Source organism: Balaenoptera musculus, chromosome X (assembly GCF_009873245.2).
Source record: "Balaenoptera musculus isolate JJ_BM4_2016_0621 chromosome X, mBalMus1.pri.v3, whole genome shotgun sequence".
Classification (NCBI taxonomy): domain Eukaryota; kingdom Metazoa; phylum Chordata; class Mammalia; order Artiodactyla; family Balaenopteridae; genus Balaenoptera; species Balaenoptera musculus.
The window spans coordinates 14,789,681-14,804,950 of NC_045806.1; the positions used below are offsets into that span (position 1 = coordinate 14,789,681).

The 15,270-nt window shown below is 36.3% G+C and overlaps 1 protein-coding gene across 3 annotated transcripts in view; it reads right to left on the reverse strand.

Moving 5' to 3' along the window:
• The window catches only part of SCML2 (Scm polycomb group protein like 2), a 106,575-nt gene that overhangs the window by 17,050 nt on the left and 74,255 nt on the right, over positions 1–15,270 (reverse strand). For all 3 annotated transcript variants that reach the window (XM_036840546.1, XM_036840544.1, XM_036840545.1), the window contains one exon: positions 1,690–1,901. In XM_036840546.1, the coding sequence (XP_036696441.1) occupies positions 1,690–1,901 (212 nt within the window). The remainder of the gene's footprint in view (positions 1–1,689; positions 1,902–15,270) is intronic.

The window sequence follows — 15,270 nt, forward strand, 5'->3', positions numbered from 1 at the left end:
AATTTTGAATGCCTTTTAAAATAAAATACCAATATTAATGTAAGTTTTTTAAATCAAAATGGTATTGTCATTTTGCTCCATACTGCAAACATTAGTTGTAACAAAATAGAAACGTTATATATATTGATATCAGGTGGCTGAACTCAGAAATGTTTAAGGTAATACTGCTGAAATTTAATTCAGTTCTAACAGATCTAGAGAGATTCTATGTCTTTATATTTAGAGTGTATTTCTTGTAGACAGGATGTATTTGGATCTTTTAAAAAATCCATTTTGATAATCTCTGTCTTCTAATTGAAAAGTTTAGTTTACTAATTTTTAAAGTAATTATTAATAAGTTTGGGTCTGGGTCTACCATTTATTATTTGTTTTCTGTTTGTTTCCTCTGTGTTTTGTTCCTCTGTCTTACTTTCCTCTTTTTTGTTGTTGTTGATTACTTGAATAGTCCTTAGAATTCCATTTTAATTTTCCTATTGGCTTTTTAGCTATATTTCTTTGCATTTGTATTTTTACAATATGCTCTGGGAGTTTCAATGTACAATCCACATAAAGTTAATATTGTACTACTTAACAGAAAATGTTGAAACCTTGCAATGCTACAAATCCATATCCCCCACCCTTAAGCCTTTATACTATAATTTTTTTATGTATTATATCTATGTATGCTATAAACCCCACAAGACTGTATTGTATTATAATCATTGCTTTAAATAGTCCTATTTTTATAAAGAAATTAAGAGGAAAAAAGCAAAAAGAAAGTCATTAGTATTTGCCTAGAGATAACTTCCTTCAGCATTTCTTATAGTGTTTTTCTGCCAGTGATGAATTTTTTGTATGCTTTTACCTGAAAACGTCTTTAGTTCTTCATTCTTGAGGAGTATGTTTGCTGAATATAGAATTTCGTATAACACCCCTCCTCCTATGTGTATTCCCCCCAACCACAGTCTGTCTGCTTCCATTCATTCTCCAGTGTCTTCGGGTAGCTGCTTTTTCTATTATTTCCAGGTTTTAGAGTTGTTTTCTTTGGGGGAGAGTCAGCTAGGTAGGATGTGACTTTGGCATCACTGAATTTATCACACTGATTTCCCCCTCACCCCCATTTTACTGAGGTATAATCTATGTACAGTAAAATTCACTTCGCATTGATTTTTAAAGTATACGGAGTTTTAAATAAACTGGCTCGAACATAAATACACCCATGCAGTATTTTCAATGTGGTTTTGAAGAGGTCGAACACTATTCAGTTTTAAATTTATCCAAGAAAAGAAATAACAATCTTGATGGTTACAGAGGTCTTAAAAAGCCTTATATACTTTTTTTTTTAATTTTAATTAGGTATAGTTGATTGACAATGTTGTGTTTAATTTCTGCTGTATAGCAAAGTGACTCAGTTATATATCCTTTTTCATATTCCTTTCCATTATGGTTTATCACAGGATATTGAATATAGTTCCCTGTGCTATACAGTAGGTCCTTGTTGTTTATCCATCCTATATATAGTTTACATCTGCTAGTCCCGAACTCCCAATCCTTCCCTTCCCCTCCCTGCTCCACCTTGTAAAAAGCCTTATATACTCTTGGTACATTCCTAAAAGGCATCATAACACTCTTAGTAAGTCCTAAACTGTATGTTTAATAATAAGGCACTACGGAGACCTGTAATACAAATTCGTAGGAGATACAACTAACCTTTCTTCCTGAGTTTGGGCCTTTTTTCTTTGGTGTGATATTTTTAACAGTACTCCCCTTCTTGGGGACTGAAGTAGGTGCAGGTGGTTTAATCCGACTTGATTTCCTGATCTGCTGTGTTGGTAATATTACAGCAGTTTTCTGTGGAGACTTCATTGAACACTGGGTTGCTTTGGAAGAATGTGGTTTTGCTATATTCTTTGTAATAGGAACTGAGGGAAAAAACACACAACACAAAAATACAATTAAAATAAATGACATAATTAAGGTATTTTCTTCTTATGATTCAGAAGAAATTTAACTCAATCTTTAAAAATATTCCAAAGGTCATTCACTGAAAACCACTTAAAATAAAGGTACCATTTAAAATCACATTTTAGGTATTTAAGATTTCAGGTTATCAGGAAATAGTCTGATTCTCCAGAAAAAATAAAGAGGCTTCTATAATAAGAACCAGTAACTTCCCACTTAATTAGCACAGTGAAAATTTCTATCAATTTACCTTTTGTCTGCTTCTCATATTTTTAGTCCTTGGCACAGAAAAGAGTTTTTCCTTCAGAAAATACTATCCAATTATGCCATATACAGGAATCATTTTGCCCACCAATATAGAAAAACATAACAAAGCAGCTACCAACGGCTCCTGCGTCATCTTTTAAACGCCAGGGGAATCCCCCTAACTAGATTTTTTTTTTTTTTTTTTTTTTTTTTTTTTTTTTTTAGTGGCTAAAATACATTATGTTCCTATATGTATGTTTAATAGTAAAGCTTCATAAGCCATAATATAGACTCTACATTAACGTTGTCATGGAAGGACCACTATCATGCCCAAGTGATTTGTATCTATTAGTTATTTGTAGCCCAATCAAAACAGTTTTAATATTTCAAATGAAGATTACCTGCCAGGTTACTCTTGTATATATTCATAGTTAAGTAAAAAGAGATATTTTTCGTATTAATCCCTTAATAATTTCATTAGTACAAAAAATGAACTTTACATAGTAAATAGTACTAACGTCAAAAAGTCTTTACAGGAGGAGCTGTGTAAGTAAAACATTTACACATCTGTGCAAAAAAAATCAACTACTTTTATTTTGAGGGCTTCATTTTACAACTTGAAACTAATCTACCACTTTGCTTCTCCCATCCTCAAAGACTATGTGTAAATGTGACCTTCTATGGAGAATACCACATCTTCCCTGCAGCCTTTTTATCTACCTCTATCAATTACCTAGTCAAGAGGATACAACAGCTGCCAGGGCAAATGGAGGACCACTTAACTGCCACCATCACTTTCCCCCTCCCCTTATTTATAGGAATTTACCTACTTACACCAGCCTCTGTTTAACTCTTTACCATCATCTACCTCATACTCCATGCCCACTTCCACTTTCTTCAAATAACTCTAGTAACCTAATTCACATTATTTCTTCTTACAGAGTCTCCCTGTTATCATCTTCAGGAATTTAAATATCATACTTCTGATGCTCCATCATCCTGACCTCATCAATAGACAATTTGTGAAGCTCTTCTATCTCCAAGATAACCAACTGTGCTTCCCTTCTCCACCTCCAACTTCCTTACCTGTCATCTTTGCTTTACACCAACTGATCATGCTTTTCATTCTCATTATGAGATCTAGCCACAAGCCCTCTCCATTTTCATCCAATCTGTTAGCTTTCTTCTGGCTTTACTTTACCCCCTTATCAACCTGCACCCAACTGTCCACCTCCACCAAAACCCTCATAACTAGTATCCCTTACGTTATCACCCCCTGATCTTTGATCATGTCCAACATGTCAGCTCCAACCACTGAGTCACACTATCATTTGCTTTCTCTGGTCCTAAGCAAGGGTCAGTTCTCTCCTTAAGGGGCCAGAGAGTAAATATTTTAGGCTTTGAAGGTCACATATGGTCTCTGTCACACAATCTTCTTTGTCTCTCTCTTTTTTCAAACGCTTTATGAATATAAAAACTATTCCTAGCTCACAGGCTACATGGGCTAAATGTGGCCCTCAGGTTGTAGTTTGCCAACTCCTGCTACAGAACATTGGGATACTGTAGATCACTGTAACATCCATGCTAACCTCAACTGGGGTGTCACTGCTTCAACTCAGTGATTTCCAAGTATGTTTCAATGGCAGAACATTTTCCCCTTTTTAAGTTCCCCTCTCCCTCTCACTCTATTCCATTCAGCAAATGACCCTACCGTCTACTTTATGAGAAGATTAAAGGCTATCTTTTGGGAGTGGTCATAACCATCCCATTCCTCCATCTTAAAATACTTTTATTTTCATTCATTCTCATCTCTTCCTCTTATATCAAATGAAGTTTTCTCTCTACTCTTCTAAGCCAAATCCCCTTTCACTTTTGTCCTAATAACTATCTTCTCTGGTTCCTCTGGAACATTACAGTTTCAATGATCTCCTCTCTTCATGGTATTTAATCACTTGATCCCCAACTCCTTGCTCTCTCTTACAACCCTCATATATCCCTTATTTTGAAGTTTCCTTCCCTAGTTTTTGGTACTTTCAAGCCCTTGCATGAATCTTCCTTCTACTCACTACCACGATACAAAGAAGAATCGCCTATACTTCATACTTCAGTTTCCTTATTATTCTGGGCTTCCTTAGTCTCCTATAATAAGCTTTTCTTCCCCCAACCATTTAAAAAAAATTCTTTCCAAGGTAATGACCCCTTCCCAGGAATTAAATCCAAATAAATCCTCATTCTCTTGACCAATCTATTCATCACCACAGTTCTGGTCCCCACCTTTTAATATATGGCACGAAGAAAAGGAAATAGATTGCGCTCTGGACCTGAGTTTAAATTCCTGTACTAGGTTAGTTTAAGACAGAACCTAGGAGTATAGGAGGTCCTCAAAAAATATTTACTAAATGAATGAAAAATATTTTCAACCTGCAAGCCAATGTTATACCTCCAAAACAAGTATATTTTATATAAAGAATTGTAACAAAATATTACTTTGTGGAACATGGCAAATGTAATGAAATCAATATTTGATCTAAAAAATTTGACATTTGATATTAATAAATCTTGGGACACAAAATATTTGAGCCATAGCTTCAAATATTCCCCCAAAATATAATATTCTATTACAATAAAACTCCTTGATGCATGGTATATATATATGTATGACCAAAGTAAGAAAAATGCGTTATAAAAAATTAAAAAGTTTTCACTTTAGAAAGCAAGCTTTTCAACGGCAAAGACTCAATTTGGTTCACTGCCATATCCCCAGCACCTAGAACAAAATACTTTTTAAACTACTTTAACTAAAGAGGAATGAGTAATCATTCAATACACTGAACAACAAAATTAAACTATATACATTATACATGTATTTTTATCTCTCCTCCAAAGAGCAATCATATAACATATACACACCATGCTAAAACTCTATTCAGTATTAATTAAACTATTGAAAAAGAAAATAGATTTGTTTAAAAGATAAGGTGAAAATTATATATAGCACTACAACCATGTGTTCATAGTGGTAACAAAGGGAGTAAAAACCTCTTTGAAAAAAGTATGTAAAATATACAGAAGGATGTGCTAATCATCTTTAATAAAAGTTTTATGTGAATACCTAACACAAAAGATACCTGGTTCCTCAGCTTATCTTCAGGTAGAACAGACAATGTTTGCGTAAGAAAAATGTCCAGGAGATATGAAGTTACTCAGTTGTGAAAATGCAAAAGAAATGACTAAATCTTGGGAAACAATCAGAAGGCAGGAAATAAAGTCAAGAGTAGGCCTGGAAGCCTGGAACAGGGGGAACTGAAGAAAGAAAGGAGGTAGATGCCAACATTTACTGGCTACCCATTACATGCTAAGTGCTTCAATATCTGTTATTGCATGTAATCCTCCCAAATGTCCTATGAGGTAGGTATTATTCCCCACTTTATACCTGAGGAAACTTAGGCTCTGTGAGATTAGGTAACTTTGCCAAGATCACCCATTTGGCTAAGAGACTTTTATCTCCTAAGTGCATGCTTCTTCTAATATGCCACCTTGCTTTCTGTCCTCTAACAAAAAAGCCTATTAAATTCACTCCCCGAGTCAAAGTGCATGTGTTTTAAGAAAGAAGAAGAAGAAGGCCCAAAAGACAACCCTGTGAACTCCTATGATAATTCACTAGTTGCTAGGTGCTCTCTGACAGAGGAAGTCTTGGGTTTTTTTAAAATCAGATGTGGAGGCATACTTACAAGGAGAAAACATTAACAAGTACAGACAAAAACATGCTGGTAAAACTTTTCATGCCTGGGGATTTAACCTTATTTAATATTTATTGCCAAATAGTACTCATTAAATGTACGTTTCTGTTGATACATGAAGATGCTTTATTATTGAAAGATACTGCCTGCATTCTCTGAGCTATGAAAAGAGAGTAGCACATACAATTACCATAGAAAAGGAAATACACTTAGAAATGAACAGCAACCCCTATTTCCAGTTACTGTTATACATGTGCTGGTTTGGCTTACACATGGCTGACTTGAAGAGGAACTAAAATGGATTGGAGATATAAATTAATATGTATCTTGCTTTTGATCTAAAAAGACATGATAGAGGTATGGTTGCTTACTGTTCTCCAGATTTTTCCATCCACCATTTACTTAATACCTAGTGTGTTCTTTTTACCAATCTCGGCAATTTAGGAAATCCAGAAGAAATAAATATGGTCCCAGTCATACAGTTCATATTTTATATGTATATTTGTGTGTGTGTATATATATATAATTCCTATCTCCTTAAGTAGACAGATTTATGATTTCCTTCTCCTCAAATAGATTGAATGCTATACATATAACCATATGAAAACAAGGGCAGAAACTACTGTAAAACCAGATGCCTTGAATTTGAGGCTAGAAATAGACAAAATCAAAATATGAATAGCCAAAAATAGAAAAGCAAAATATGGTTTGGAAAAAACAAAATTGAGTAAAAAAGAAAAAAAATCTGTCACTGTAAACATTTGACTTTGGAAACTTTTTCATGTTTTGTCACGTTACGTACATATAAGAACATGTAAAATAGGGAGCAGCTGTACATTCTCAATATATATTCTCTGAATATGCATTTATTTCCTGAAAACTATTAAAAATGTAACTTATATGTGAAGCATCATTTGCAAATTTCTAAATTCACTTCAAATTTTAAGAAAAAGGAAATTTAACCCAGTATCTTTGAAAAGTGGCCTTAGCATCAAACTCTGATTTTAAATACTATATGTTGAATAAAATACCACGTATTTATGACAAAGGGTAGAAAACTGTGAACTGTAGAAATGAATTTCAGACAGTCATTAACTTTCTTAGAAAGGCTGGGAATATGAGTATATCAGCATTAATGCAAACTGTAAATGTGCTATACAGTGTTGTCATTATGTTGAAAGCTATTCAGTTAGTTGTGTGAAGCTAATTAGATACGAAAACTTATTACTGATTTTCTTACAATGTCAAAAAGGAATACATAGATATTTGGTCATGAATTTGATTTGTTAGAAAAGACTATAAACATTATTTAACAGACACAAGGCATCCTCCTAAAATTATTTCCTTAATGAAGCAATTTATGTCGTGGAAGCATATTATTTGGTTTTCATGAGTTCCTATTTAAAATAAAGCTGCACTTAATCTTTTACAGTTACTGGATTCGTCGGGCATCATAACAAGGAAGACACCCTGTCACAGCTGTGGTCACCCCTCCTACTCACGGTCCTGGGGCCGAGCAGGGAGCAGGTGGGGAGGAGGATCCTTGTAACTGTTGTTACAAAGGAGAAGACACCTGAGAGCGGCCATGCCGAATCATCTTCTCTTGAGAACTTGAAGACTTGTAGTATTTTAGGTACTCGGGTACCCATTTAAAGCACAGATCCAGCCTCCACCCTTTAAGGCTCTAACTTTGGGCAAAGTAAACTTTCTCGCATATGGAAAAATCAGTTGATAGGGTTCCCCCACCATCCACACTAATCAGTATCCAACTGAAGGGCCTGCACAGAGGTCATTCAAAGTCATTACGGCAGGAAAACCGGATCAAAAGATACATTACATGTTGCATGAAGAGGTCGGCGAGGGGGCCTGATATCTGAGGATCTTTATGTTTCATAAACTGTATCACTTCATCCACAGACCAGGTTGAAGGGTCCTTAGAGAAGCCTTGTTTCAGGACACTGGGGTCAGGTACAGCTATATAACTTGGAGCGTCAATGGGGGGAAAAAAGACAAATCGTACTTGACCTGATCATTATCCTGAAAGAAGAGATGTTAGGTAGGGAGTAATTGTCTCATTCCTGGAACCTTCTGTGAAGTACCCCGGCATGGACCCAGGACTCCAAGATAAAATCCAGGGAAAGCCTAGTAAAGATGACCTGAGGATGGCTACTCAAGAATGTCCCACCTGACCTCCCCCAAACAACAAAAGCAGCTTCGGAAGACACCTTGCAGTTCCAAAGATCATAAAAGAGACTGAGCAATCCGAGGCCACTTTGGCCACAGGAAAATACAGCAAAAGATCTGTTACTTGGGTTAAATTAGGTTAATCTAAGCTAACTTACTGCTTTCTTACTTTAAATATTTCAAAGAGTTTCTCTCAATCTTTCTCCTCTTGATATCTCCAAATTAGGTTTATTTTACTAGCTAACTGCAATGGAAATCCCCAGAATTTACAGTTTGATCATTGCTTAAATTTATTCACTTTAATGTATTCAATATGGATGGTTTTTAGCATCACTCTATTCTTTAAATTCCTGTCTCTCAAGCCTGATATGCTTACCTGAATTTTGAAGAAAACAAGATTATTTTGTGCTTAGCTAGGTCAGAAGTAACTTTAACATTATACTGAATGCCTCTTTCAAGTTTCACTGCATAGTAATAGATATTTTGGTTGAAGGTTTATATGTTTAAAAAAGAAGTAACTAAGACATGAAACAATTCAAGTGCTCATACCTCAAAAAGTTATAGCTGTGCCGTTCACTACGTTGTATTGAAATTTCTTTGTGTCCAGACAGGTATTCATTTACTCAACCAGAGTGCTTGACTCTCTAAAGTTAGTGTATGATAAGAGAAGTGGGTTTTGTAATTTGCTAGGAGGATTTGTTTCTCTAAACAAGGACCATCAATACAAATTTAATATTTTTGTATGTGTGAATTAGCCAAAAGTGCACCTTTTCTTTCCTATCCTCTGGGCTCTGGCCATTTTATGGGTATTTTGAGTATTCACCCAGGGAAAGGGCAAAGAAAATCAGAAGATAAAAGAACTCACAATGGTAAATTTTACTTATTTTCTTTTTAAATAGCGTAACTTTGATATGAAATAAAAACTCTTTAGTAAAATCTATCCTACTTTCTACTTGTCAGAGATAAAAATGTTGGTCTACCAAGAAATGCTGCTGGGCTGTATCAACCCAAGTAAAAACGATGATGGTATAGACCATGCCATGCCTAAGGCATTCTAACAATCTAGACAGAAAAGTCTTCTCCTTTAACTCAAAACAGACTCAATTTAATACTTAAAAAACTACTGGCAAGGCTAACCATACCTCTAAATTAACTTATATTTGTGTGGGATTTTTGGTTTCTGTCATCAGAATCTGGTATAGTTATGTTTTGAATAACATATAACTACTTTTACGGATTACTACAAATAAACTATATGTAAAGATACGATTTCTGGTATAAAACTATAATTTTATATTAAAAATAAAACAGGGGCTTCCCTGGTGGCGCAGTGGTTAAGAATCCGCCTGTCAATGCAGGGGACATAGGTTCGAGCCCTGGTCCAGGAAGATCCCACATGCCCCGGAGCAACTAAGCCCTTGCACCACAACTACTGAGCCTGCGCTCTAGAGCCCGCGAGCCACAACTACTGAGCCTACATGCCTAGAGCCCATGCTCCGCAACAAGAGAAGCCACCGCAATGAGAAGCCCGCGCACCGCAAGAAAGAGTAGCCCCCGCTCGCCGCAACCAGAGAAAGCCCGCGTGCAGCAACGAAGACCCAACACAGCCAAAAATAAAATAAATAAAATAAATAAATTTATTTTAAAAATTTAAAAAATAAAAAATTTAAAAAATAAAAATAAAACAACTGTGAGCTCATCTATTTCTAATCTATCATGGAAAATAATTTAATTGGGCCCACATCTTCCAAACAATCAGAGAAGGCTATGAACATTATTTTAGTGTTATTCAAATAATTACATGAAATAAAAAATTATGTGAAAAATAATCAAAGTCCAGTCATGCTCTTCTCCTTAATGGCTCTGTCTTATATACACTAGGAGATCAGAAGGCCTGTCTTCATAAACTCATATATTGTGAAAATATCTAAAAATTCAGGGTACATTACCCCTTTATAAAATGAACATCTATCTTCAGTCTCTCTACAAAAATCACTCCAGAACCAGAGACAATCTACACGGAGTAGGAGATGGGGGTGACGATATTAAATGTATCACAGCATGTGGTACAGTGCAGTTGCCCATAGATAATATCCATTATGAAAGGCAGGGGAGTTAGTTGATTCCTACTTCCTTTACTCCTCAGCCTTGCCTAGATGCCTATCTGGTGACAAAAGACAAAACACTTATTCCCCCCACCACAGCACCCTTAACCCTTTTAAAAGGGTACAGGATAGTAGCTATCTTTGCACATGGAAGGCTGCTCTGGCTCTTTCCAAATGAAGAGTAGGATACTGTCCTGTTTATACATATCATGTTCTCCTGGGGGGTCTGAGGGAACGACTGGGAGTGTGGAAAATGGGGAAATGGCTGCAGCAACAGGATGCCAGAGCCTAGATCTGGGAACCACATACAGGCTGGGGCCAGGAAAGGTCTCAATAGGGACAAGGAAGAGAGTACGTCAGAAAGAAGAGGGAGTGCATCCTTCCAGGCCTCAGAGTCATGCGAGGGTTGTGAGTCCAGGCAGTAACCAAGGAAATGATAAATTACAATGGATGGAAAAGCACTAAACTGCGAAGTCTCCATCAGAAACATGGTTGGTGATCCAGATTCCCAGAAATAGTTCTGTAATGCCATGAGGATTAGAGCATGTGTAGCAGCTTGGCCCTGAAAATGATGTGAAGGGGAGGACTCGACCTCCTCACTTTTGGCACTTTCTCCAATGCGATAAACTCTCAGGGGATGTTGTGGGGCATGGAAACCTTAAGGGGAAAGACAAACACACTGGCTGAGAATCACTGTTTTTGAATATACCTTCACTTTTCCTCTGCTTCTGGAATGTAACTTCATGGTGACCGCTCTTGGAAGATGATTTGGTCCCCACCAGTGTTGAACTCGAGGTGCATGGCACACTTTGAAAAACACTCCTGGAGACTGGAGTATGAGTGCTTACAGGACTTCTGCTGGCAGGATTCAAAGAACTTGCTGGATTTAGTGGTGAGTTCTTGGACTCTTCAGAAAGCATTTCCCCTTTGGGCATGCCATTTCCCTCAGCAGATAATACTTCTTCTACAAGAAAAAAAGACAAAGGCAATAAGAAAAAAGACAAAGGCAATTATCTTCAACAGACTTACAGCTCGAATACTATTAAAAGGTCAAAAATCCCCTAACTGCCAACAACAGTTCACTTAAGCCATACTATACTGAACCACAAACCTCTAACACAAAGCACATGGCCATCCCTTTCTTGGTGTTTATAGTAATGGACACTGTCCTGAAATCCAAATTGATTCTAATGACATCACCTATTTTTCTCATGGCAACTAACCCTTGCCAGTCTTGCCACCAAGACTATGAACACCTCACTAAAGCATTTATTTTTAGGAATGCCGTTCTTCACAACTCTTTGTTACAATATGATCACACAGTTGGTTTCTAACATTTGCTTACTCCTTGGGCACTTATTAAAACTTTCACTGGAGAAATGTACTAGGTTTTTCTATTCCTCTTTCTATCAGCTTTTAGCAATACAAAGCCGAATGGAAAATACGCCTATAACTGTTTTTCTTTAATCTAAGGAGAAATGACAACTGTGCACTTCTGAAGGGAATGAAGTGCTCAACAAAGCTGCCAAAGTAGTAGCCTAACTGCCAAACTGATTTGGGGGAATATACTCCCCTACTTCCAGCATCAACACTCAAGAGCATATAAGTGATAGAAGAGTGACTTTTCTCCCCAATCTTGCAACATGTAAATACTATTTACCTTCAGAGGCATGCACCTTTGTTTTGGGGAGCTTAGGAGAGAGAGGAGCAACATAAGGCAGAGGTTGCTGAGAAGGTCGTTTGGTGCTTTTCTTTTCTGTTGTATCTTCTTTTACTGTTTTCAAAAAAAGAAATGTCTGTTATAACTAATTAATATACTCAAGCGTTTTCATATCATCAGCATAAAACACTTTTGTTTCTAAATCATTTGCCTACTATAACTTCATCAATAATTTATCGATTATTTATGAACAAGATGTGTTCATTTCATCCTATTAAATATTTCAGTGATATTATATTCAAGGGTTAAAGGCATTATGTCTAGGCTTCATTTATTCTAGGGTCAACACATCTTTCTAACTCTCTCAGGCCAACAGTGAGGCAACCAATTGTAATGTGTCTAAAAAGACCTGGGAAAATTGCTCCCATGAGCAAGAAAAGTTAAGAATTCAGAGAAGTTAAAGAGAAGATAGGGTACAATGAACACTCCATTTTACAGGCAACAATCCTGGCCTAGGGGTACCCTTACAACAATTCTACTGCTTACTTATCATTCAACCAAATGCATTTCTTCCTAAAGGACCACACTTTAAGGCATAATCCTGAAAGTAAAGACATTTCAATTTATTAATTACACTATTACACTATATTAGACTACATTACACTACATTATCGATCGATATTTTGATTTAATCTCCAACTAAAAGGAAAAATAAAGTGCAATAGAAATCTATAAAGTAGGATAACAGACCTCCAGAGAGAAGAAAGACTGCAATGAGAAAGTACCAAAGTCAAACTTCATCTAGTTCAAAATGGCTGGGGGCCAGGCATGCCTCTCAAAATCGTCTGATGAGCAATCTTTAGCCATCCAGTTACTGACTGATTACTAATGAGTCTAAGAGAGCTCTCACCATTTGATTTTATTTTTAATCATCAACTACAAAACCAACGGGCAAAACATACTTCAGTGAATGAGAGATATTTCTACAATTCGGACAGCTAAATTCTAAGAAGAGAAATAATTGACTCTTTTCATACCCATTTAATGATACAGAAAATTGGAGTACTAAAATATACAGTTTCTAAAGTTTTCTATACATATTTACCTCAGAATCATAGCAAGATCAGAAAAAGTCTTTACTTATCTTTTACTTGTAATATTATAATACTTTCTTTATGAAAAGTTTATGAAGCTGGTATATGGTCTACTATCTGGGGTTGATACAAACATAAAATTGATTCTTGACTTCTGCTTCTGGGTATCGTAGTGAGCTCAGGCATGAAATTGTTCCTGCAGAGATAACTAGAAAAAGCCAGATAATTTACAAAGTACTTCATAGAGAAGTCATCATAGAGAAGCAACTTCCAGGATGACTGATTAAGGACTTCAGAAAATCCACTCCTTCATAAAAATAATGACAGCACTGGCAAAGTTAACTTTTTCAAAATTCTGGACGTTAACTAAAGGATTACAACAACCCAAAAAGCATTTATTCAAGAAAAATGGCTGAATCTCAGAAAGAACAACAAATTCTGTGGCATTTTAGCTTCCCTAATATAATCCCATTCACCCCAGTTTTGCAGCAGCCTTGCAAACCAACAGCTTCGCAACTACAGTAGCTGTGAAAGCCAGCAGCCAGCCTAGCACTGGAGGGGGCACAAAGGATTTGGAACTCTCCAAAAGCTCCACCCCCAGAGAACTGTCACTATTTGATCAATCTTGCAGCTCACTGAAAACCTCTGATCTCTGGGCTTGTTTTATTTGACCTAAATCAGAGCCTGCTCTGTGTAAACAGCCCTATCCAAAGCACTGGTCAAAAACCAAACCAAAACCAAACCAAAAAACCCACAACAATGGCAATTGTTTAACACTGCAGCTCCCAGAGGTAGTATTACCAGTTGGGGCTGACAAGAAGCTGACCAAGAAGCTTAAAAGGAAAAACTGGAGAATGAGATGTCCATTAGGGGACTCTGAAAAGCACTGAGATATTCCTGGGAATCTAGAAGGCCATATGTATGTACATGGTTGTATGAATGCTCAGGAAAGACTTTAGGAGGCCCTAATCTTTCATTTTTTGCTGACCTTGAAGCCCTGCACAAAGCAGATTTGTAAACTGTCTCCTGGAATGTTCAAGGTAAGTCCCAACACACACTAAGAACCCCTTGGCAAAGGCCGGGAGACATACTGGTTCCAGGCACTTAAGAAAATCCCTGTCCAATTATTAGCTGACCACTAAGCTAAGTGAACAGACTTCAGTAGCCACATATAACAAAATTAGACCTGGAAAAGTCATTAAATTAGTCCAGGAGAGTCACTAAAAATCCAAACAGCACCAGCAACAACAACAGAGCCTAGGAAGGGGGAGGGAACCTAATTTTCAGAGTTGCTGCATTATATTACTTTTAAATTTCAATTAAAAAATTAGGAGACATGCAAAGAAGGGGAAAGTATGACCCATACACAGGGGGAAAAAAGTCAACAGAAACTGCCTCTGAGGAAGCCCAGACACTGGACTTACTAAGCAAAGATATCAAGTCAGTTATTTTATATATGTTTAAAGAACTTAAAAAAAAATCATGTCTAAAGAACTAAAGGAAAGTATAAGAACAATGTCTCACACTATCGATAAAGTGATAAACATTATAAAAAGAACCAAATAGAAATTCAGGACTTGAAAAGTATAATAAATGAAATTAAAAAAAAAAAATAACCCTAGAGGGGCTCAACAGCAGATGTGAATTAGCAGAAGAAAGAATCACCAAATTTTTTAAGAGGTCAATTGAGATTATATAGTCTGAGGAACAGAAAAAAAAAAGAGAGAGAGAGAGAAAAAAAAAATGAACAGACTTCAGAGACCTGTGGGACACCATCAAGCATGCCGCAATAAACATAATGGGAGAGTCCTGGAAGGAGAGGACAGAGAGAGTAAGGAGCAAAAAGACTATCTGAAGAAATAATGTCTAAAAGCTTCCCAACTTTAATGCAAAACATTAATCTGCATAATCCAAAAAGCACAAGAATCTCCAGTTATAAATGCAAAGGTATCCACACCTAGAGTCAAACCACCAAAAGCAAAAGACAAAGAGAATCTTGAAATCAGCAAGAGAAAAGCAAATCATCACATACAAAGGAGCCTCAATAAGATTAGCAACTGACTTCTCATCAGAAACTACACAGGCTAGAAGGAAGTGGGATGGCATATTCAAAGCACTGAAACAAAAAGATGGTCAACCAAGAATTCTATATCTAGCAAAACTAATCTTTAAAAACTGAAGGAGAAAATAGGAAATTCTCCATAAAGAAAAACTGAGAGAATTCCTCACTTGTAGAGAGCTACCCTATAAGAGATACTAGAGAGACTCCTTCAAGTTGAAATGAAAATAGAGAATAACTT